Source organism: Bemisia tabaci, chromosome 7 (assembly GCF_918797505.1).
Source record: "Bemisia tabaci chromosome 7, PGI_BMITA_v3".
NCBI classification, from domain to species: domain Eukaryota; kingdom Metazoa; phylum Arthropoda; class Insecta; order Hemiptera; family Aleyrodidae; genus Bemisia; species Bemisia tabaci.
The window spans coordinates 45,875,473-45,901,342 of NC_092799.1; the positions used below are offsets into that span (position 1 = coordinate 45,875,473).

General features: G+C 41.3%; 1 protein-coding gene across 1 annotated transcript in view; it reads left to right on the forward strand.

The window, feature by feature from the left end:
• Positions 1–25,870, forward strand: part of LOC109039733 (uncharacterized) — a 72,083-nt gene that overhangs the window by 22,137 nt on the left and 24,076 nt on the right. The window contains exons 2-6 of the mRNA XM_019055357.2: positions 13,389–13,753; positions 15,511–15,654; positions 20,968–21,153; positions 22,259–22,530; positions 24,470–24,781. Coding sequence (XP_018910902.2) covers positions 13,408–13,753; positions 15,511–15,654; positions 20,968–21,153; positions 22,259–22,530; positions 24,470–24,781 — 1,260 coding nt within the window. The 5' untranslated portion in view covers positions 13,389–13,407. The remainder of the gene's footprint in view (positions 1–13,388; positions 13,754–15,510; positions 15,655–20,967; positions 21,154–22,258; positions 22,531–24,469; positions 24,782–25,870) is intronic.

The window sequence follows — 25,870 nt, forward strand, 5'->3', positions numbered from 1 at the left end:
CGTTTGCCTATACTTTCTTCCTCTGTTTTATTTTTTTACCCAAAATCTAAGCAAGGTAATGCCTTGCAACATTCCGTGAGTTTTCTCTGCATTATAAATAATTTCCTCGCCAAATTTCAAAACAAAATCGAGCGGCTTCGAGGACAATGCGTATAATTGCAGTGTTTGCTTTTCCAGGAAATGCGTGTTTAATGTTTCAAAGTTACCTACATGAAGCTTCATTGCAGAGAGGAAGTTTAAACTCACTTGCGTTGATGCTTTAAAGTTGAGTTTTAGTCGTGAAAAATTTACAGAATATACTTTTTAACTAGTTTGAGTTGAGTTCATGAAAATCTCAACTTTTCCGAAAACTGCACTTAAGCGTCTTTTCCTCCAAGCCCCTCAATTTTGTTTTGAACTACTTTATTATTTTTTTTTAAAAAAAAAAGAATACATGAGAGGAAATTGGCAATATTTCATGTGGTTATAGGCTGAGTTTTGTCGAAGCTGTCAATTATTAAAATAGGTTTGACCGAAATAGAAAAAACTGAACTTCTTTATCAAGGGGCTTTCTAATCTCTCGCTTTTTTAAAATTGAAGCGCAAATAGAATAAAGCGTAAACAACAATCTTGTTTTGCTGGACAAGAGTACGGACCGTGGAGAAGTAGGAAAGAAAGATAGAGGCATGGAATGCCATTTTGAACACTACTTCTCGGCAAAACAGCAAGTTTATGACTCTTGGGGCGTCTTCTTCTATGCACACTTTTACTGTTTACGGTGATTTCATGTAAATTATAATTCTCACCCGTGATAGTTGTAATATGCTAAAAGGACTTTATCTCTGAACGTGGACAAGTGAATCAACGTATGCAGGATGTTGTCAGATTCTCATCAAAATTCAATTTTATGCTTTGACACGCGAGTATCAAAGAGAGTTTTTTGACAAAAACGGCAAAGTTTTGAGACGAATTATCTTAGACAACTCGCTCGGCATAACAAGAGAAAACCATTTAATACAAAGAGCAAATACAAAATAATTTAAAATTATGTCAGGCAGTTTGTCAAATATATGAGAGCTACAGGTGTGATGATGCCTCCACAGAAAATGTGCACTCGATTCTTTTGTCGATCAGAAAATAAATTACACTTATAAGTTTAAAATTTAGAGGCATGCTTTCAGGGCCGGATTTTCCTACTTGCCGCCCATGGGCCGCCTGTATTTTGCTGCCCCTTTCTCATTCGTTTTGAAACATCAATAAAAACCATCAAGTGAACCTGCCAGGGGGGAGGGGTGCATAGGACGCGTTTACTCGTGTTGAACAATTTTTTTGGGAAAGCCCTGTCAACACCACTAGCAAAAGGTCACGGAACTTTGCGCGAAAGTCAAGTTTCATAAACCTATCTCTAGTGGAAAAAGCCTTCCATTCATAAGAAATGAACGAAACAATTATGAAAGAACAAACACAAAATTTGGTTTAATGATTTTAACTTCCGCCGCCGCGCCGCGCCGACCGCACCGTGTTTGGCGCAATGCGTGAAGTATTCACGCAGTCTTGTAGGCACTATGCGTTTCACGCTGACCGCACTGTGTTTGGCGCAATGCGTGAAGTATTCATGCATTCTTGTAGGCGCTATCCGTTTCACGCTGTCCGCAATGACCGCACTGTGTTTGATGCAATGCGTGAAGTATTCGTGCAGTCTTGTAGGCGCTAATATGTGTTACATGCCGATTACCGCGCCGAGGGCTTCTCCTTTTCATCTCAAGTCCTCGTCATCATTTCTCCCTAAGTCGCGCCGTTCTAGGCCAAATTGTGTGTTTGGTTTCTCTCTTAACTCGACTAATTAAAGGTGCTGTCTCTTGTATCACTGAAAGACAATAAAATTCACTGAATTCACTGAATGATTTGTCAGCAGTTCACTCGTCCTTCCTCTCCATATGAATCCATCTTGAATGCAAACAAATAATATATTTTGTAGGCAGATTCATAACACAGGGAGGGTTTGTGCAGCCTACGGCATCGAAAAGGAGTAAATTTCATATTCTTTGGTCTATTTGTGAAAATGAAAAAAGTCGACTGGTGAATATTTGATTTTTTCTTTAAATTTTTTATTTGAATTTTGTTTCCTTTTTCCCGCTTCACTGGAAAAAAAAACACATTGGATCTAGAGTCCAGACTCTTGAAAACATTGACAAGAAAAAATATTCTTGATTCAATCGGATTTTTGCCAGAATCAAAACGAAATTTGCTTAAATTAAGAGGCTTGGTTCTTGATTTAAGCTAGATTCTGATTGAATCAAGAGTACTTTTTCTTGTTGATGTTTTAAAGAGTCTGGACTCTAGATCCAATGTGTTTTTTTCCAGTGTTTTTTTGGCTATTTATTCAACTCGTTAAACAGTTTAAATTTTTGGCAGTTTTGATGGAAAAATTGTATTTTTCTCCAAGGGTCCTCTCCTTTCCATCCTTCTCCCATCTTTCAGATTCTCTCTTAATAGACATTTGTTTCCCATGTACAATATCTCACATTACCCGCCCGTGGCACTTATGGCTACATGTTACTGATAACAGAGTGCATGCGTCGAGGTCCAGGCTGACCACTCACTTGTACCACCCGTCTCTAATTAAGTAATGGTCTCACGCGCCTCGAGGAAGCATGTCGATTGATAATCTCTGTAACCATGTTTCTCGGTTTACGACGTTGCAGACTTCCCTTTGCTTTAGTTTTTCACGGGAGAAAAAATCAACGTAATTTGTTAACATTTTCATCAATTTTTCCTCCCTGTTTGCAGAGCTTTCAGTGAAAATTTCAAGGAATAAAGTTGGCTCGTTTAAGTTCAAAATAATAAAGTGGAAGTCAGGATTCTGAAACATGGTGATCAAGATACGTGGTTCCTGACTTCAGCTGTCGATTAGTGCAAGTGCCGAAGATGGATGTGTTGAGCTGTGCCATTTACGCAGAGACAAGAGACCCTCCACTAGTATCTTGGCCATGGTGGAAGCTTTTACTTTCGAGACTTCAGCATTCTACTGTTGACTTACCTACATGGTTGATGTTCAACAACGTGTTGGCAGTTTCGTTTTGCAAACAAGCCGAAAATGGCCGACGTTTGGGAAAGTTGTTTGGCTCATGACGTCATCCGAAGCTCATCATCGACCATGTAGGTAAGTCAACAGCCGAAAATAGGGTGATGACTGTTGCTCGCTAATAATTGTCCATAAGGAATTGTTGAAACCCCGAAAGTAAAAGCTTCCACCTGTCGCTAGGAGGCCAGTGGAGGGTCTCTTGTCTCTGCATTTACGACAAGTTAATGTTACGCTGAAAACTTAACCATAAAAGTCCGGCAATGAGCGTGAAATGTAAAGCGCGAGTATTTTTGTTGCATTCCTTGCTTTTCTGAATTATACCTTTGAAGGGTGACTTGAAAACCGTATTCCGGTGAACTTTTCTCAAGAAACATCGATATCTTAATTTGTGTCTGTTGTTAGGGTTTTCTTTGATTGCATGAGATGCATCGTGAATGAGAGACTCGTGACGTGTCTGCGGTCTCTGGATACATGCGTTTGAAATTGAAAAGTACATGAAATTAAATATTAAAAATAAATTAAATTTGATATTATTAAAATATTAAAATGAGCTGTGAACTGAAATTAAAGTGAAAAACTCAACTCGGAAGTACAATTTTTTCTCGGTGCATACTCTAAAGACAGTTTTTTATCCATAGGACCATCATATAATTTTACTCATGAATGAGCTTATTAACACGTATACGTCAATGTATCGTACTTTCTCGGACAAATCAGGAGACAAATTTATGCGTTAGGTCGTTATATTTAGACGTTAAGGTCAATAAATAGCGCTGAAAAACTCATTAAGCTGCCAATAATTAATTCTGAAAACCGACACAAATAAATAATGGCATAAAAAAAATAAAAATAAATACGTTAATCCTTTTTTGGATAGCTCGTGAAGCGCACTGGGGGAAAAAAACACATTGGATCTAGAGTCCAGACTCTTGAAAACATTGACAAGAAAAAGGACTCTTGATTCAATCGGATTTTTGCTTAAATCAAAAGGAAATCCGCTCAAATTAAGAGGTTTGGTTCTTGATTTAAGCAAAATTCCGATTGAATCAAGAGTATTTTTTCTTGTCGATGTTTTTGAGAGTCTGGACTTTAGATCCAATGTGTGTGTTTTTTCCCCCCAGTGAAAAATGTATTAATTGTTACGTCCCTGTGCGGTGTAGTACGGTGATTCTCCTTGTGCTGATCTAATTTGATGGTTTGAGGCAGTAATAGTTTCTCTTACATGCCATTGATACTGCTCAATAACACAACACAGTGACGAAAGCTGACAGAGATAAAGCGTCGTCATAACAACGCATTACCACACATGGGTGCCGTTTCATCGTTGCAACCGGACGGATCTACTCGGAAGTGGATCGGTTGTTTCTAAAACGATGATGAAATGAGATTTTATTCGGTCAACACTACCCACCTTGATCTCTTTAAAAGATTACGTTTCTATCTTGTGTATCTCCACCCCTTCAGTCACTGTGTATACGTATGATAGTTTACATGGTGTCTATGGGAAATCGAACAATTACACTGGAAAAAAAACACATTGTATCTAGAGTCCAGACTCTTGAAAACATTGACAAGAAAAAATACTCTTGATTCAATCGGATTTTTGCTTGAATCAAAACGAAATCCGCTTAAATTAAGAGGCTTGGTTCTTGATTTAAGCTTAAATCTGATTGAATCAAGAGTACTTTTTCTTGTCGATGTTTTTAAGAGTCTGGACTCTAGATCCAATGTGTTTTTTTTCAGTGCACGAAAGAAGCCAGAGAGAATTTAGTCCGTTCGTTCCATTTTAAGTTTCAGGTCAACAGTTCAAGATTCACGTTTATCGTGACCCTTTCCGCCCTGAACCGCAACTTTCGACAAACGGCCAGCGAGGAATTGCCCGCGCTCAACTCGGATGTCAAAATCCCGATCGGACGTCGACTCGTTGAAAATAGCGAGACGAACTTGGTGACAGTCAAGGTCGGATTTCTATTAGTTCCTTGGCCCGGATGAGGGCTAGGAGTCAGGCAGCGGCGAGGAGTGAATCGATATCTTCCCATTTGAAGCTATGCTAAACAATCGATTATACAGGTATACCCTGATAATCGATCCTTTTCCATAGGTTTAAATGGGAGATCAATCGATCCATCGCAAAGCACGTTACGATATTTTAGTCGGGTCTGCGAATTCGGATTCGGTCTGATTGAAGCGTTTAGGCGGTCAGCCGGTTAGCCGGCCAAATTTCATGGAATCAGCTCCCGACAGCTACGCCTCAGGCTCTTCCTGCCCCGCGCCAAAGAACCCAATCGATAGTTTTAACGGTTCCTTACGACCCGGCGTGATTAATCGAGTTTGGATGTCCTTCGTCGATTAATCGATTGCAGGACGTTGAGCGGCTGCAGCGTGAGGCAAGATATCGCGGGCTTTCTTCGAGTGCGGTGGCCGAGTGTTGTAACGAAAGTGAACTTGAGATTTAATTGACGGTTCCGGCCGTTTTGTTTGAGGAGGGACGCACTGAAAAATCCCTGTTCAGTTAACTGGGCTCAACGTTCGGTTGGATTTATCGATGAGAAAATTGTCGCAGCGTCCGGTCGCAAATTCGAGCATATCTTAAAGTGGCGCAGATTTTATGGGCTCGTGGGGCAATAATTCCTGGTGTTAATCTGTTGAGGTTCCTAAACGTCTCCACGTGGAGTTCATCCCAGTGGTGTCTCGTAGTTTTGTCAGCATTTGAATTCGCCTATTTCAGCACATGTAAAACAATCGAATCAATCTATTAAGGTTCTTGAACTTCTCCAAATGCAGTCCATCCTTACTCTCAGAAATCAAAATAACATGTGATCACAACATAACTGTGTTGATATAACATTGTGTGATAGCACACTGTCTTGATCTAACCTTCGAGCTTTATAAGATTAACACGATAACTTTTTGGTCGGACGATACTTACACAAGATTGTGTTTAGAAACAACGGATTAGTCGCACAAAGTGGCATAATCGGCATATTCTGTATTACTCACTTGTTACCTCTGTGTTGACTGTCTCGACGCCAAAATCTTAGACTACGCTACATACATAGTTCTAGATGGTTCATATAATAAAAAATAGGATTTGACACACATGGACTGTTACCCATAACTCTTAAAGCTAAAAAATGGTACTGGGTTACGGGCGAATTTTTTTTAGCGACGCGTTTGTTTGGCCAAGGGTTACTGCTCCATGATTTGAAAAATTTAGTTATTTTTATCAAGCAACATTATTTTCATATCCGTCAGCGATCATTGGAACCCGTCCAGAAAAGAAACGAGCTCAAATTTTACAAAATAAAGATTTGGTACATCACATGCCGCGGGAAAAGATGGACCAAAAATTATTTCGATTCCCCCTTTCTTTCTTTCAAATTAGATATTTTGTAATAAAGTGAGTTAAGTACAAGAATGGTCTTATTGACTGACAACATCATTGATTTCTCTTCTCGATAATAGCGCTCCAAGGCACTTACAAAAATCAAAACTTAAAATATTTTGTTTGAAAGCTAGGGTCAATCAGATACGCATTGACGCGTGCGTGCACAAGTTATCTATCCAAGGGGAAATTCACGGCTGCTTTCTAAAATGTTTGAAAATATTTACGTATACGTACATATTTTATCCATATTTGAGGAGCAAATATTGAGGCTGATTAAATCCACTATCGGGGAACCTCCGGAAAGTATAACTGACCTACAAATACGCATTGTGACCGTGACCGGAGATAAATAACGCAATTTGGTCATGAACCTTGTAAGGTTTCATATTTTGACAACTTCCTTAAAAATGTTAAGATTTATTTTCAAAGTGGTAAAATAATGCTGGGTTCACACTATTTTTCGGAAAAACTATTGAAAGTCCGAGATTTCCCCTCCATAACATACTCGCCCAGAGGTGGATCCAGCAATTTGGCAACACCGGATTTTTACCATTTGAACCTATGTTAAATAATCGATTCCTGTCGGAGCACCTGACCCCTCCAAGAATCGATACATTTCCATAGGTTTAAATTGAGGAAAGACAATGTTGCCAATTTGCTGGAACCGCTGCGCCAATGCCCGTAAGTGTTTATCGCGGACTTTCACTCAATGAACACATATCGACGGTGTAAGTCGGCAATCACATAACTCGGTTTGCGACGTCGCAGACCTCCTATCATACTTTATTTTTTAAACGGAAAACTACTCAACGGTAATTCTTTAAAACTGCCGTGATTTTTCTTCTCTGTGCGAAGAAAATTCTACAAAAACTTCAAGGAATGATGTCAATTTGTTCTTTTTTAAAAAAATAACTTAGAGGCGGAGATTTTCAGACACCGCAAACAAGTTATGTGATTGCCGACTTACATCGTCGATATATGTCACGTATGTCTGACGATCTCCGGTAAAGTGGGCAGTAAGATAAAAAGAAAAAATTAAACATCTATACCACAATTTAAAGGGATTCATTTTGAATTTCTTGACGCAAAGCTAACCAAAAATTTTCAATATTGCCTCTTTGAGAGCATTTTAAAGCTAGACTTTGATAGTCATGAATGGGTAAGGGGAGGGGAAGGGGGACGCAATTTAAGTTAATAGCGTCATCTCGTAACTCTTACGCTTTAATAATAAACATAGAACTTATAATGCAAATAATATTTTGAATTTTTGACCCAATATTCTTAAGAGCATTGAAAATCGAAATTATATAGGAGGTTAACTAATAAACGTTGAGCCCAAATTTCACAATTGGGTCAGATGTATTAATTACATGTAGGTATGTATGTATTGTTCCTATTATACTCTCAAGTGTCCATAGCAATACAATTGTTACACTTATTTCCGATCTCGAATCTTAGTAATTTACGCTATTTTGGTATATTCAAGTCAATCTTTCCCTATGAGGGTCAATATCTTACGAATTTCAAAGACGTAGGTCGATGCCGTATACTTTAGGAAACCTACTGATGGCTCGAGCATCGAGATCATTGCAGCGGCAATTAAACTGTAGACGGAATCGGCGATTACAGGCATTTATTTATAATTATGATCAGTGACTTAAGAGCCACTGAGACAGCTTTTAATGACTTTCATGCATGCGTTGAAGGAGCACTACTCGTCGAATCCGCTCGATCCTCTCTCATCAAGCTTTGAACTCACCCTCACATGGAATTTTTCCTAATTCAAACTGCAGATGGGCATTATAGGATGAGCGGGACACTTTTATTTTTATGTGGAAAAATTTGGGGACAAAGTTAGAAAAAGGATATCGATTTATAAGCAGATGAAATCTACTATGACCAATATATTTATTTAATTTTTGAACAGCAATGATGAACATATCAAGACATCAGAGGAGACATATTTAAATTGCGGAATGCCCCGTTTGGCAAAAGAAACTTAATTCAAATCCAAAACCGTGGACAATTGACAGGAGCAGTTTCGGAACAGATAAATATGTCGGTTGGAGTGATAAGTCGGACGCATGCGCTTGGCTGGCGTTTCCACTTTTATGTAAGTTCAGTGTCGGATTGCTGAACAATAATTATTAAATCGCAGGTTCCCGCTGTAATTGGTCTCTGTTCATTATCACATGTGTTCGGTTCATGTGGAATATTCCCGTACGAATTTTTGCGAGCACTGTTACTCTCAAACGAGCGAGAATATGTTTGTGCAGGGCCGGATTTACTTACTTGCCGCACATGGGCCGCCTGTATTTTGCCACCCCCTTCTCATTCGTTTTGAAACATCAATAATAACCATCAAGTGAACGTGCCGGAGGGGGAGGGTTGCATAAGACGCGTTTACTCGTGTTGGACACATTTTTTTTGCGAAAGCCCTGTCAACGCTACTAGCAAAAGTTCATGGAACTCGGCGCGAAAGTTAAGTTCCGTAAACCTATCTCTGCGTGGACAAGATCTTCCATTTATATGAGATGAACGAAAAAATCATGAAAGAACAAACATAAATGTGGTTTAATAAGTTTAACTTCCGCCGCCGCGCCGCGCTAACCGCACTGTGTTTGGCGCAATGCGTGAAGTATTCCCACAGTCTTGTATGCGGTATTGCGGTATGCGTTTCGAGCCGACCGCTGCTGCACGCACTGTGTTTGACGCAATGCGTGAAGTATTCATGCAGTCTTGTCGGCGCTATGCGTTTCACGCCGCCCGCTGCTGACCGCAGCGACCGCACTGTCTTTGACGTAATGCGTGAAGTATTCATGCAGTCTTGAAGGCGCTAATATTGTAGGGGTTGCGGGGGATCCTTTACAAAGATCCGGGAAACCACCACAATATGTGTTACATGCCGACCGCCGCGCCGCGCCGAGGGTTTCTCCTTTTCATCTCAAGATCTCGTCATCATCGGCATGTATCTGCGCCGCGCCGTTCCAGGCCAAATTCCGTGTTCGGTTTCTCTCTTAGTCTTAACACGACTAATTAAAGGTGCTGTCTATTGTATCACAGAAAGACGACAAAATTAGACATACAGGGTGTCTCACGAAAAACGAGCCACCTTGAATATCTGCCGAACGCGTCGGAATTTTGAAAAACGGTAAAAGACGTGTTCGTTTATATTAAGGGGGACACCTTTTGGCGTATTCGACATTTTCCCAAACCGCGGGAGGGGCGCGGGGCGGGGGATGGCCCACCCGTAAGTCGAACTTTTCAAATGGCACCCCTACTTTTTTATTTCAGAAATCAATTCTACGCCAAAAAACAAGCTACCCTGTCCAAACCGAATGTAAATCGGACAATTTTTCAGTGATTGAGAGAGTTTGAAACATTTTTTTCATGCTCTTTTCAAAAATTTCCCACGCCCAATGGAATTGCTGTATCAAACCAAACTCTCCGCCAAAAAATTCTTAAACATTGCACTTTCGATAAAAAAAGAAAAAATCTGCTGTACTCGAAATCTGGAGCACGCGGAGCCCTTCTTTGCGACATTAAAATTCGTTATACCGAACATTTCCGAGGGGCGCTCATCGGGAGGGAGTAGTAAGTTTTAGACAAGAATAATTAATCTTTTTTCTGAAGCATAAGAAACCGTGTCCATGAAGAAGCAGTTAAGTAGAAAAACAACGCACCGCGGAAAAATAGCGTCCTCAGAAGTATCAAGGTCCGGCTCAAGTCATTGACCCCCCCCCCCCCCCCTAAAAAAAAGCTAATCCATTTGTTTTTCCACTTAACTGCCTCTTCATGGACACGGTTTCTTATGCTTCAGAAAAAAGATTAATAATTCTTGTCTAAAACTTACTACTCCCTCCGATGAGCGCCCCTCGGAAATGTTCGGTATAACGAATTTTAATGTCGCAAAGAAGGGCTCCGCGTGCTCCAGATTTCGGGTGCAGCAGATTTTTTTTATTTTTATATCGAAAGTGCAATGTTTAAGAATTTATTTGGCGGAGAGTTTGGTTTGATACAGCAATTCCATTGGGCGTGGGAAATTTTTGAAAAGAGCATGAAAAAAATGTTTCAAACTCTCTCAATCACTGAAAAATTGTCCGATTTACATTCGGTTTGGACAGGGTAGCTTGTTTTTTGGCGTAGAATTGATTTCTGAAATAAAAAAGTAGGGGTGCCATTTGAAAAGTTCGACTTACGGGTGGGGCACCCCCCGCCCCGCGCCCCTCCCGCGGTTTGGGAAAATGTCGAATACGCCAAAAGGTGTCCCCCTTAATATAAACGAACACGTCTTTTACCGTTTTTCGAAATTCCGACGCGTTCGGCAGATATTCAAGGTGGCTCGTTTTTCGTGAGACACCCTGTATACTCTCGGGAAATGAGAGATTTTGTCATCTTTTCTCGTTTGTATTTTTTTTTCTTTTTTTTTTCTGAATCCAATTTTTCTTTATAGCTACATTTAAAAAAAATACAAAATTTGCCGCCATGGGCCACGGCTCATGTAGCCCCTTCTAAATCCGGCCCTGTGTTTGTGTGTAAAATGGACCGCGTTCAGCAGAAAGGAACCAAGCCACATCAGCAATTGCCAAATTTAACTGAGCAATTTAATTTTTTACCAAGAGAACGTTTATGCGGATTCCTGCGAAAATTTCAAGGAATTTGCCTCGTGCTGTGCAGAAACTTCACTGAGATTTGCAAAAAAATCCGCTCAACCGTTTTCATGTAAAAAATTAAATTGTCCAATCAAATGGCAATAGCTGATGTGGCTTAGTTTCTTTCTGCCTAGCGCAGTCCAAATGTGCACAAAGTAAGGACACTGGGCCCGATGGAGATTGTTGAGGGCGAAAAAATTCAGTTGTCATTCTAACCTACGTTTTTTTTTACAAATTCCACAAGTTTTGGGCCCTGAACAGCCCCTTGTTGCCTAAGATGGGTGAACCAATGAGAAGAACCCCGCACAGTCCCTACGAAGGTGCTCTAGGTGGGCGAATAAGGAATCCTGAAAACGAGTTACGGAGATTCTTCATCCAGTAGAATACTAAGCATTCAATAAAGTCGATCCATCAAATATTTTTACGATAAAATACTGTTACATAAGACAGCAGAGTCTTCGCCGGGTATGAGGAAGCTTTTTTCGTGCAAATTCTTTGCACGTGTTTTCCCTTTATCACTGTTGTAAAATAAAAGATACTGGACATATTACCACTGTTTTCCATGATTTACTTCAACGATGGCTGATAATATATACGCTTTGAGATAAAAATGCTCTGAGTTATCAGCAATTCAGGCACATAAGCTCATTTTTAAATCGAGTACTAATTACTGTATCTGTGAGACGATAAAAAAAAAAAAAAAAAAACCCTCAACAGTATTCTGAAGCAGCAAAATGATTTTTCTCATACTCATTCTTGACCTCGAGTCCAATAGCCCTGAATCTGCAAATCATCATAATGGTTTTCTTAACTTTCCCCTGTACGGAAAGTTGTTTTAATTTTGCAGATTTTAGACCAAAACTCTCTGATCGAATCCAATCTCCCACACTACTTCCCGGGTTTTCATCTTCTTCTTCTTACCTTCTACTTCTTGTTCATCTTGTTGTTGTTGTTGTTGTTGTTGTTGTTGTTGTTGTTGTTGTTGTTGTTGTTGTTCTTCTTCTTCTTCTTCTTCTTCTTCTCCTTCTCTTTTTCTCAGTAGATAAAACCCATGGACTCATATTTTCTGCAGGAAAGCTGACAGATTGTGAATGAAAGCCTCCAAAGCTTAAGATCGATCAAAATCAACCCACCGAATTCTCTTTTTCTTACTGAAAACCGAAATTAACATTTTTACTGACAGGGAATACTATTTGGCAGTATTGCAGAGCTCAATGTAGTGCTATTTTTTTTAACGCAAAGCGCTACAGAAGTGAATTGTTCTCGCAGAATATGCAGTTGCAAGGAGTTACGTTACGTAAAAATACAACCCTCTACCAGACTTCGGGATGCGGCGCGGCGCGTGCACCGTGCACGTTGAAGTTACGGTTCGAATCAAGACTTATAAAACCCCTTCAACCGAAAATGTGTACCACACGCATGTTTTTGCTGCTGTGAAAGTTGCTCCGAGTAAAAGGCGCGCGCGCGCCGTTGCATCTCCAATGGCACGCCACATTGGGGAGCGGTTACGCTCCAGATGGCTTCCCCCCCCCCCCCCCCAAATGCTTCTTTATAGAGGGCAGTCAGAGTTTGCAATAATTAAATAGTGAGCTATTCATAGTGAGAATAACAATCATTATCCCCTTTTGGCTGGGTGCTGGGAGGTTAGAGTCTATTGATGCCACAAAATGAATCAGCCATCATTGTAATAAACGGACTGTAACCACTGGATAGACCAATATTTCTGACTCCTCCGTAAAACTGTATCACCGCAACATTTGGATTAGTGATCGAATTTATTTGGGTCGTATCACAATTAATTGGGGGTACCATTTCAATTAACTGGGGTACTTTCAAAATTAATCGGGACACTATCGCAATTGATCGGACACGTCCATATCATTTAACAACCCCTACTTCTTTTTTACCGTGAAGTCCAATTGGATCGCGTTTAACAGAAAGGAACCAAGCCACATTAGCTATTGTCAAATTTAACCGGGCAATTACATTTTTTACGAGAGAACTTTTGTGCGGATTCCTTTAAAATTTTTGGGGAATTTGCTTCAAACTATGGAGAATTTTCACTGAAATTTTCACAAAAATCCACACAACCGTTTTCATCTCAAAAATTAAATTGCTCAATTAAATTTGGCAATAGCTGATGTGGCTTGGTTCCTTTCTGTTTAACGCGGTCCAATTTGCCGACAACGTTTAAGCATTGCCTTTTTGAGCGCGAAAACATGTTTTTCTCGCGAACTTTCAATTCAGAGGGATGATCTTGACCCTTTGTTTCACCGTGTTGCAGAACAACCCAGAAGGCCATAATGACGATACCAAACACCCCTGGCGATCTAGAGGAGACGAAGGACCCAGAAACCGAAGACGAAAAGGACAAAAGGGACGATGAAGACCACACGGAGGATCGCGGCGGAGGCGAGGGCGGCGAGGCGGGTCATGGGGGTCAGACGGTGACGACTTACATGGTGGTGCCCCCCGACGGAGGCTGGGGTTGGGTCATCGTCGCTTCCTCCTTTTGCTGTAACATCGTCGTCGACGGAATCATCTTCACTTTCGGAACTTTCCTCAAGGATCTCGCCGTGTCTTTCAACGCCTCCGAAGCCCAGGTTTCCCTCGTTGGCTCCCTCTTGTCCGGATTCTACTTGATTACAGGTAATTTTAAGTTTCATACTGAAAAAAAAATCTCGGTGTATTTACTAAGAAAAGGGTAAAATTACCAAAAATCCAGGGTTCTATTATTGATCCCAGTTTTTTTTTTTTTTTGTAAAATTACCATTTATGGAATTGGTAATTTTACCGATAAATCTCGGTAAAATTATTGAACTTCCTCGGTAATTTTACCGGACCTTGGTAAAAACGCCAATATTTTTTATCGACTGTGGTAGAAGTACCGAGATAAAATGGCAAAGTTACCGGGAATTGATTACCAATAAAAGTGGTATTCTTACCTGAAAAAAAAACAGTAAAAATACCGGTTTTTAGGTAAGCTTACCAGTCTGTCTTGGTAAAATTACCAACAATTGGTAAAAAAAGTGAGATGGTAAAGGTACCAACGGACCGTGGTAAAAACGCCGAGAATTTTTTTTCAGTGCATACTTACCGGAGGTAAAAACACTTTATACGGCGCTGTTATGGGCGATGCGCACTGGGAAAAACCTATGGCTTACAAACCAATTAGTAGTTTATATGGAACACCACTAAAAGGTGTATAGGCAATATACAGGGTGTCCGGCAAGTCTACGTATTCAACTTTCAGGATCGAATTTTCTGCTGAAAATATGACTATTTTTTCCTATACAAGGTGGAGAAATGGTGCTAGGTCCACACCGTTTCGTGGGGAAATCAAAGCCAAGAAGTTCCAAAAATTTCAATTTAGAGTCGAAAATAAATTTTTTAACTCTACTGAGTGCCAGTACAAAACTGAGCGGGGTAGAGTGGTCAGCTCAGGCAGTTTGCATTGGAATATTAAGTTAGAGTCACGGCGAGAGATATATACCGGTTTGGGTCTTTTTAGATACTTCATCAGCAGATCACACTCGTCAGTGAACCCAACTTAACATGCCGCAAACTGCCTGAGCTGAACATCCCCCCCCCCCCTCAGTTTTGTACTGGTACTCATTAGAGTTAAAAAATTTATTTTTGACTCTAATTGAAATTTTTGGAACTTATTGGCTTTGATTTCCCCACGAATTGGTGTGGACCTGGACCCTAGCACCATTTCTCCACCTCGTTACACACAGTATTCGGGCCACTTCTTAGTGTTTTTCCCCCCCCCCTCATTTTCGTATACATATATGCCCAAAAATGCTTCGTAAAAGAGCTATGCGCTTCCAAAGTTTCCATTTTGTTTCGTTCAAATAGATGTAACTCCTCGTTGCTTTGTCGTAAGTAGCTGAAACTTTGTGCAGCGGGGTATTTTTTTAGCGCGCTGTTCATTATTTGGGTTTTCAAGGACGCACGCCTTCGGAAAATGACGTTATGAGCGTTCCCGAATTTTAAAATTGCGATAGCTTTTTTGGTAGATGATATTTGGAGAAACGGATTACGGCAGTTGAAAGAGCGCAAAAAATCAAGGCGACAAAGTAGTACACAAAAGTTTCCAGAAACGCGTCATTTTGACGCAACAAAGCTTAGAAAAAGCTTCAGATTTTCTAAGTTCCTCGCTGAATAGGCAGGGACTGTAAGAAAATTGCCTACAGAGCATGGGGCTTCGAAAATCCGAAGAATAAATCCGCTAGCCGTCGCGATAGCTTCGTCTTGTGAAAATTACCGAGCAATTTTCATGGAAACATTGTTGTCAATTCCTCCTCAGAGCCTGCATTGAAAAAAATGCAATAGTGTATTTTCCTCGGAAAATACACCAAAAATTACATTTTATGTCAATATAGTGGATGATTTTTGATGTTCAGGTCCTTTCGTCAGTGCACTTGCAAACCGTTATGGATTCCGGTGTGTCACAATACTCGGCAGTATTCTGGGATGTATTAGCTTCATACTCGCAAGTTTCTCAACGAGTTTATGGAGTCTTTGCTTCTTCTATGGAATACTTGGAGGTAAGTAAAAGAAACTCTAATATAATACACAAGAAGTAGACCACGCGTTTAGTGCAGGCCCGATATAATCAATTTCTTTCTTTTTCTACTTCAAATAGTCCACGAGGGCTATAATCCTTACGCTTTAGTCCCGTCTCCCCTCCGTCCCTACAACCAGTCCCAGACAACCATCGTTTGAGACCATCAAACTCGAGTCGCCTGGCCAGGAATCGAACCCAGGACCTCCCGATCATAGAACTAGCGCTAGAACCACTACACCATAGGAGGCCGATATCGTAAGAACGATGCTGCAAAGAGCCTCCCAAAAATTCGCCCCTTTTCCGGTATTCAGTTCGGTATGCCTACGAATTTTTTCTTGTAGAATCGGATTTTAAACTTTGAGGAGTCGATATTTCAATCGCTTATATCGAATTTTTGAGATTTTTTAGGAGAATCAATGATATTTTATTGGTATTTAAATTGGTTATTCTCCATCCGAGAAAAATCAAATTTTGGGTTTGAACACATTTCCGGTCGGGTCGATTTCGAGTTGAGTCAAGTTCTCGATTAAGGCACATTCCCGGTCGAGTAGAAATTAAGATTTTCGATTTCCGGTCAAGTAAAATTTCGGGTGGATAACGAATCCCGTTGATTGTGGTTTCCGGTCGGTCAGATTTCCGATCGAATCAAATTTTCAGTCGAGTCAAATTTTCGACAGGGACACGTTACCGGTTGGAAACAGTTTCCAGTTGGGTTAATTTCCGGTCACGTCATATACGAATGGATTATGGTTCCAGTGAATTGGAATTTTGGGATGGGTCAGATTTCAGGTTGGATCGAATTTCCAGTTGGGTCAAGTTTTCGATTGGAGCACGTTTCCGGTCGAGCAGAGTTTACGGTTGTCGATTTCCGGTTAAGTAAAATTCGGCCGGACGATTGGTCGATTGATTTGGGTTTCCGGTGGGTAAGATCACCGGTTGAGTAAAGTTTTGGTTAGCAGGGTTAGATCAGGTTTTCGGTTGAGTAGGATTTGTGGTAAATTTGAGTTTCCAGTTAATTTAAAGATTCAGTTAAGTGAATCAAGTGTCCCGTTTAATTGAACGAGCCCAATTTTTTAATTGACGATTTGCGTTGTCCAGGAAGATCATCGATTTTTGAATCCACGAATTCCGAGGGATGCACCAGAAACGAAAAAAAAACACACATGCTGATTACAATAGAGAAAAGAACACGTAAACTTAAAGATGGAAATAAATATCTCTGAAATCTTTATCAGTGTATAAGTCGCAGGGAGTCAGCAATCGCCGGCAATTTGCAAGCTCCGTACTTGTCAATTCGTCAAATTGTAATTACGATAACATCGATATAGTAAAGATTTCTTTACGCCTTCAAATCCAGCGATACTCTCCGCTTTGCCAAGGAGTTAGTTTAGTTGCTTAACCGAACCTAACGCAGATTATTGATGACATTTCACGAACTCGCGAGTGTGCTAGCTGGCACCATGTATCCAAGAAGAAGGGGCTAACGTATGTTTGAATTCAAAGCATAATAATCCCTACTTCCAATCTCGTTTTTTCACTTTAAAACGATTTATTTTGTTGATTAAACACGAATAGATTGCAATTTGCCGGCGATTGCTAATTGCCTGCAACATATATACCTGAGAATGTTTGTGAAGAAATTAATGAGAAAAAAAATTACTGGCGGAGCAATCAGAATCACTGCCTGTGCAAATATTAATTAAACAATACTAAAGCACATTATCGATGGTGAAAGTGCAGAAGTGCGAATCTCGGAAAAAACGATTTTCCAGGAGAGTAAAACAACTGTCTGCATTCCTCTTTATTGTCGGTAGAAGGGTAATAATTCTTGAGGATAGCAAGAATAAGATGTTTTTTCAAACTCCATCAGCAGTTTCAATAATTTCTCGAACTGTTGGAAAATACGGCAGAAATGCCGAGATCTGCGTTTTTGGCACTAAGAATCGACACTTCATCAGGAGATACGCAATTTTGCAATTAGTGTTTTAAACTTGTTGGCGGATTTGGATCATTTAAGATTGGAAAAAGGGTTTCAAACTTAAAATTCCTTATCAAATAAGATTTAGTTGGTCATCAATGCTCCATCCATCCATGTTTTACGCTTTCCTAATGAACCAGTGGACAAAGTACCTTTTCTTCAATTTTGATCATTCACAGTTAATCAAAGAAAGCTCATTTTAGCCGTGCGAAACTTTTAAATTCACAACCGCTTTTGAGTAAGTTGCGATCTTGTAAACGGCGAATTTTTCGGTTTCGCTACAGAATACGATGACCAAACCAAGAGACTTAAAATACACAGTCTGAACCAGCCGCCTGCGCTCTCTTCTTTAAAAAACGACATAGAGACCAAAAACAATCTTATTATTTTTTCAAAATAATATTCCTCGACATTTTTCGAACATACGGCTCGATTTGAAACATAAAATTATAAATTTTTTGGTCAACATCATTGCACAAGGTCATTCACAATGGATACAGAAGAGCGCCTTCAAATTAATCGGTAAACTTAATGCAAAATTCTGATACCACAATTCGTGCTTCGCGGCAGTCATTTTGCATACCCAGCCATTTGAAGGCGAATCATCGACTTCAGGCTACGGGGTATGATTTACAGCAATATAATTTCATATTCAATCAAGGAACCAAAGCCCGGGGCCAGCCCCCTGACCCCTATGCAGCCAAAGCCGGGGGCCAGCCCCCTGACCCCTATGCAGCCAAACCCGGGGCCAGCCCCCTGACCCCTAAGCAGCCGAACCCGGGGCCAGCCCCCTGAACCCTAAGGAGCCAAACCCGGGGGCCTGCCCCCTGACCCCTACGAAGCCAAAGCCGGGGGCCAGCCCCCTGAACCCTAAGGAGCCAAAGCCGGGGGCCCGCCTCCTGGCACCTAAGAAGCCAAACCCGGGGGCCAGCCCCCTGACCCCTAAGAAGCCAAAACCGGAGGCCACCCCCCTTACCCCTATGAAGCCAAAGCCGGGGGCCAGCCCCCTGACCCCTAAGAAGCCAAAGCGGGGGGCCAGCCCCCTAACCCCCAGGAAGCCAAACCCGGGGGCCAGCCTCCTGACCCCTAAGAAGCCAAAGCCGGGGGCAAGCCCCCTGACCCCTAAGAAGCCAAAGCCGGGGCCAGCCCCCTGACCCCTAAGGTGCCAAAGCCGGGGCTGCCCAACTGGCCCCAAAGGTGGTGGCTGTGTACCTGGCACGTGGAAATCTGACCGACCGGAAACCACAATCGACGGGATTTGTTATCTACCCGAAATTTCCTTGACCGGAAATCGAAAATCTTAATTTCTACTCGATCGGGAATGTGCCCCAATCGAGAACTTGACTCAACTCGAAATCGACCCGACCGGAAATGTGTTCAAACTCAAAATTTGGTTTTTCTCGGATGGAGAATAACCAGTTCAAATACCAATACAATATCATTGATTCTCCTAAAAAATCGCAAAAATTCGATATAAGCGATTGAAATATCGACTCCTCAAAGTTTAAAATCCGATTCTGTAAGAAAAAATACGTAGGTGTCGTTGCACCACACTCATATTAGTTGCATTTGGTCATCCATGAATCAAAAATGAACAATTTAAATATTAAAGAATCGTCGATTTTCCGTAAAGATCTTAAAAAATCGATATAACCGATCGATTCATCGATTCGTCAACATTAAATCTTTATTCTGCGTGTAAAAATACGTAGGCATTGGCGTGTATGACATGTGTAAACAACGATAACAACCCCGTAGACACATCAATTCAACAAGAAAATAGCGAAAAATAAGGCCGGAATTCGACCCCTTTGCCCCCCCCCCCCCCTGGTGACTCAAAAACGGTTCCTATACTCATCATGAAATTTTTTCCTGAGTTTTTTGTTATTATAAGCTTCCACTTAAACCTTGGTTCGATGGTCGAATCGAATACCGAAAAAGGGGCGAAAGTCAGACCTTATTTTGGGAGGCTCTTTTGGGAATAGAACATTCTCCACGAAGTAGACATAACCATACAAATACAATTTTGAGCAGAGTAATAAGCAGTACGTTTTTTATTTTGTTTGTTAAGCAAATTACGGACTTTGTCCATAATTTTGTCGTCTCCCGGACGAAGGAACGCAACTCCATTCCAAGTTTGCCAAAGTGACTCAAATAGCTAACTTATTTCACAAGAATGTACATGCGCAATTTTTATCGAAACATTTTCTGATTCTTGCATGAATTCTGAGAAAAAAATAACGAAATTGTCAGTAGAGAATGCCCAAGATTCTCTCTGTTATAATGCAATTTACGAGAGGAATTCGGCAACATTGCATTGGAGTTACGTTCTCTCGTGAGGGAAACTACGATTTGGACGTATTTCTATCAAACGGAACTATGTGCATTATGACGTGAGCCCTATTATGCACATATTCTTATGGATCTCAGGGCTCATGTCTTAATGCACTTAGTTCCGTTTGATAGAAATACGTCCATTTGTCACCAAACTCAAAGATTATCATTAGCTCCCGCTATCGTTGGAACTTCTATACCATTGGTATGAACTCTGTGTGCTCTTTTTTGATTTGCTCTATCCAGAGTCCCAGGGCCGGATTTAGGGGCTGGCCGCATGGGCCGCGGACCTTAGGGGCAAATCTAGGGGGCGGCAAATTTTGTAAATGTAGGCATTAAAAAATCGTATTTAAAAAAAAATTACAAACAAGATAAGGCGACAAAATTTCTCAATCCCCGAGAGTATATGAGATGAAAAGGAGAAGCCCTCGGTGCGGCGGTCAGCATGTAACACATATTAGCGCCTACTAGACTGCATGAATACTTCACGCATTGCATCAAACACAGTGCGGTCATTGCGGTCAGCGTGAAACGCATAGCGCCTACAAGACTGCATGAATACTTCACGCATTGCGTCAAACACGGTGCGGTCTGCGCGGCGCGGCGGCGGATGTTAACATTTTGAAACCACATTTATGTTTGTTCTTTCATAATTTTTTCGTTTGTTTATCATAAATGGAGGGCCCTGTCCGCACAAAGGTAGGTGTGCGGAAATTAACTTTCGCCTAAAGTTCCGTCAACTTTTGCTAGTAGTGTCACGGGGCTTTCCCAAAAAAATGTGTCCAGCACGAGTAAACGCGTCTTATGCACCCCTCCCCCGGCACGTTCACTTGATGGTTTTTAATGTGCTTCAAAACGAATGAGAAGGGGGCGGCAAAATGCAGGCGGCCTATGGGCGGCATGTAGGTAAATCCGGCCTTGCAGAGTCCCTATAATTTTGAGCTAATTTTGATGTGCCTTTACTCATAATTTGAATTGCAGGTGTTGGCTTCGGGCTGATTTACGTACCAGCTGTGATCACGACAGGGTTTTATTTTGAACGGTGGCGCGCCCTGGCGACAGGAATTGCAGTTTGCGGCTCCGGCATAGGAACCTTTTTAATGGCGCACGTTGGTACCTACCTTCAGGAGAATTTCGGTTGGAGAGGCAGCTTCATAATTCAAGGAGGTGGGTGTTAAAACTTCCCATAAAATATATTCATCTTAAATTAGAGTAGATTTCGGTGGTGGAAGTCAAAAGTCACATACATCTTCAGGAAAGTTATGTATATTTACCCTTAAAATTGTCAGGACTTTTTGGTGGAATCGCGAGGAAATCTATCTGAAAAATTGGAAGAAAAATATTCGTAAGTTTACCAGAAAATTCGTATTTTATCAAAGGAAATTTGGCAACGCCTGGGGGTTCATACGGCGTTCTTCCCTGGTACGGTAGTGGGCGGCACCCGATTCCCTCCCGAGATTCCCTCCCGGATCCGATTCCCTCCCGCTAATGACCGCTGGCCAAGTCCGTTTCCGATTCCCTCCCGCTAATGACCTTTAATAAAATGAAGCGGCAACGTCGCATTAATCATTCAACTTACCATTTCCAGAGAGGTGCGCTGTTTCCCGTGAGTGTTTCAGGAAAATTAGTGTATATTCACAAAATTATGATGATTTGATGAAGAAAGTGGGCTAGGTTGATAGAAAGTTCCCAAAGTCTGTTTCATATGTATGCATGAAACAAAATTTGAGAACCCTCTCCCCCTTCTTAGAATTTTTTTTTAACATATTTTCTTCTTTGACGCATCGGGCTCTCTATACGCCCCTTTTAGTTTTTCTGTGAACATCCGGCAGCCATAAAGAGGGTTAGAAGGGGGAGAGGATTCTCAAATTTTGTTTCATGCATACATATGAAACAGACTTTGGAAACTTTCTATCAACCTAGCCCACTTTCTTCATCAAATCATCATAATTTTGTGAATATACACTAATTTTCCTGAAACACTCACGAGAAACAGCGCACCTCTCTGGAAATGGTAAGTTGAATGATTAATGCGACGTTGCCGCTTCATTTTATTGAAGGTCATTAGCGGGAGGGAATCGGAAACGGACTTGGCCAGCGGTCATTAGCGGGAGGGAATCGGATCCGGGAGGGAATCTCGGGAGGGAATCGGGTGCCGCCCACGGTAGTATACATCTCCGTGCGGAGATTTTAAGGTAGGAAACTTTTGAAACACCAGACAGTCCTCATAAAATTCGTGTATTGCTTCTACGCTATGATGAAACTTTTTCAGGTTTCATTTTGAACTGCGCCGTTTTGGGGGCGCTGTTCCGGCCGCTGAAACCGGTGAAGGTGGTGATTCCGAGCGACGTGGCCGAGAACCTGGAGGACGCGCGGCACGATGACCTCCACGAACCGGACGGAAAACTGCCCCTCTTGGTCACCTCCGAAACACAGGTGCCCATCTACGAGATCTCCTACGAGGAGGCCTCCATCCACGGCAGCGAAAAAGAGCTAGAGATCACCGCCACCGAACCACTTGACCCTCAGAACACATTCCTCAAGGTACCACTTCGTTCCTCTCTTCATCGGCGGATCCAGCATATTGGCAACATTGTATTTTCTTCATTTAAACCTATGGAAATGTATCGATTCTTGGAGGGGCCAGGGGCACCGACAAGAATCGATAATTTAGCATAGGTTTAAATGGAGAAAACCGGTTTTGTCAAATTGCTGGATCTGTCTTCGCTTCTCTTCTTACTTGGGGATCTTTTTTTTTTTTTTTTTTTTTTTTTTTTTTTTTTTAATCGTTTTATCAAATCGATGCGATTTTCTTCGAGAACCCGATTCCGTTGATTTAATAGTGACGAAAAATTGATGTCCCGAAAAATCGATTTAAAACAAGCGGAAATTACGAAAGCTCAAAATTCGCAATCTTTATAAAAAGAAAAAGAACTCAAATGAAAATTTCAGGGAAGTTCGCTGACATTTTGGTCCAAAAATCGACTAATATGCCGATTTAATACATTTGGGTAGCGAAAATCGGAATTTGCGATTTTGTTAAAGAAGAAAATTAGTGTACACAATTAATCGAACCTATTACAAATCGATGCGATTAAATCGATTTTGAGAAAATGGATTAAAAATCCCCCACACTAACAAGAAGTTAGCTATGTTTGCACTTGGAAACTTTAATACGTGGCCACTTTTGAGCTTTATTCATTATCAGCGTTTACGAGAGGATTGAGATAAATCCTGGAGACTTAAATGCCTGAATAGAAAAGTAGCCGTTACATTCAAGTTTTGTAACTTTTGAGCTTTATTCGTCTCACCCATAAAAGTTTTAAGAGGACAAAGATGATATAACCCTGGAGACTTAAACGCTTGGTTAGAGAGGTGGCCGTTATATTCAATTCTGCATGTCACTTTCGAACTTTCATTTTCCTATTCATTCATTCATTTCATCCTATAGATTTAATTGATCATATCATTAGCTTGGGCTATACCCTTTAACCGGCCAGAAATATTGGTCCTTTCAGCGCAAAACGAAGTCTAATTGATCATTGCATACTAGAATTTTCTGATGTCAAAAACTATTGCGAAGTTGAATTTCTATGGACTCGAACGATTTCACAAAGTAACCGAAGCTCGGCGCACGCCGGGCTCGGAACTCCTCGACCAGATCATGGCGCCAGCTCTCCCATTTACATTACACCTCTATGTACTCTATGATGAAAAGGTACCTTCGTATCCCATTCTTTCTGAAACAGAGACAGGACGATGAACTGCTGATAGTCCGATACGAGCATCATCTTAATGGAGATGTTGCATGTATGAGGAATTTGCGATTTAACTATTGATTCTTATGTAAAAGTTCGCGAGAAACACGACGGTGCCACTGGTTTTCTCTGAAATCAACTCCCAAGCTCAAAAAATGGAGGGGATATCCCACGCTATCCTGAGAGTCCACGTCTACATCAAGATAAACTCTCCATGCAAAGATAGGGAGCAAATACATTGACAGGGCTGCCACTTTAATCGGGGACACCAAAACTGAAAACGCGGCAACCCTGCTAATGTACGTATTTAATCCCTATCTTTGCATGGAGAGTTATATCTTGATGTAGACGTGGACTCTCAAGATGGCGTGGGATATCCCCTCCATTTTGGCCTCAACTTTGAAAGCTTTTTTTGAGCTTGGAAGTTGATTTCAGAAAAAACCAGTGGCACCATAGTGTTTCTCGCGAACTTTTACATAAGAATCAATAGTTAAATCGCATATTCCTCCTTGAATCCTCCTTGATGAGGAGAAGGAATGAAAAAAGGAGGAGAGAAAAATAAAAAACGGGTGCAAAATCCGCTCGTAAATAGGGACACAAAGGTACCTTTTCACGTTTCCTCACATTTAAAATGGCATATTCGAGCTGAAAAAGGGGACATGGTGACTCTCCGCCATCAGTTCCCACGTTCCTCACTGATACGATTCCGATTTCTGGCCCACAAGGTGAACAACAACGCGCTGTACCCGTCGGCGTCGGAGATCCTCAAAACGGGGACGCTCTGCAAGGCGGCCGTGTCGACGCAGTCGCTCAACTACGCGCATCACGCACACCCCCGAACAAACCTCCTGCGCGTGGAATCGAAATCGGAGAAGAGGCTCAGCATCCCCATCTACCCGGAGGTAGATACCAAACCTAACTGCAACGGTGGCTCTCCGGCCCACCTCGCTCCGCCCACCCCCGCCTTCGAGAGCCCCAGGAAGCTCCAACATCAGGACAGTGATCGCATCACCAACTTCATCAAAGACGAGTTTCAGGTAATTAGTGCTTACTTCAGAGGCGGATCCAGAAATTTGGCAACACCGGATTTCCTCCGTTTAAACCTATGTTGAATAATCGATTCTTGTCGGAGCACCTGGCCCCTCCAAGAAGCGGTACATTTCCATAGGTTTAAATGGGGGAAAACTATGTTGCCACTTTGCTGGATCCGCCAATGGCTTACTTGCTGATAGGGGACTGGAAACGCCAGTAGTAGTTTAAACATTTGGACCGAGCTCATCAGAAAGGAACCAACCCACATTTGCGAAAAAATTGAGATGAGAATGTTTTTGAGTTCCTCTAGTTGCATATTTTCTTCTGCCAGAAACTTAAAGTCGAAAAAAAATATTAGTTTGTGAAAATAAGGTGTTAAAGTTTACTTTCCACATCAAGTCTAATGAAGGAATCAAACTTCAATCCTCTTATTCTCAGTCTCAACTTGATTAGGGTTGGTTCCTTTCTGATAAACTCGGTCCATTTGAGAGGTGAAAAGGATAGAATAAAAAAAGAAGAGGGAAGAACATTAACAAAAACTTCTATTTCTACTTCGACGCGGTGTGTGTCCGCATCCACGTATCTCGGTTTGCGACTTACTGTCATACATTAATTGAGGATACCGCACCAAGAACAGCCTATAGGCGTATAGGTTGTTATTACGCCCGTCTGCTTTTCGGATTCTACGTACCCTGGACTATGCTGTGGTAGCGATAGAATATAGATAGGTAACGGCTCGAGGTCGAAAAACCTTTTTTTTCCGAGTTAAGTCAGGCCTCTGGATCGATGGGTGCAAGAACGACCTATAAACGGGCCTATGAGGTGCTAGTTACCCCTTCCTTTACTCACTATCGATATTCTTTCATTTTGCGTTAATCATAAGTGATTAAAATGATTTATACTTCATATTGCCACCAAAATGACTGTTGTGCGTGATAATGGCCTATAAACCGCTTTTTTAAATTAAATATATGAGAGTATAAACCCAAAATGTATCGCAAAATCTAGCCGGCATCCTTCAACAGAAGGGTTAGGTCACCCAATAACACCAAAACAGGGTACCTGCATAGAAAAGTCTGCGCAGTACATCAAAA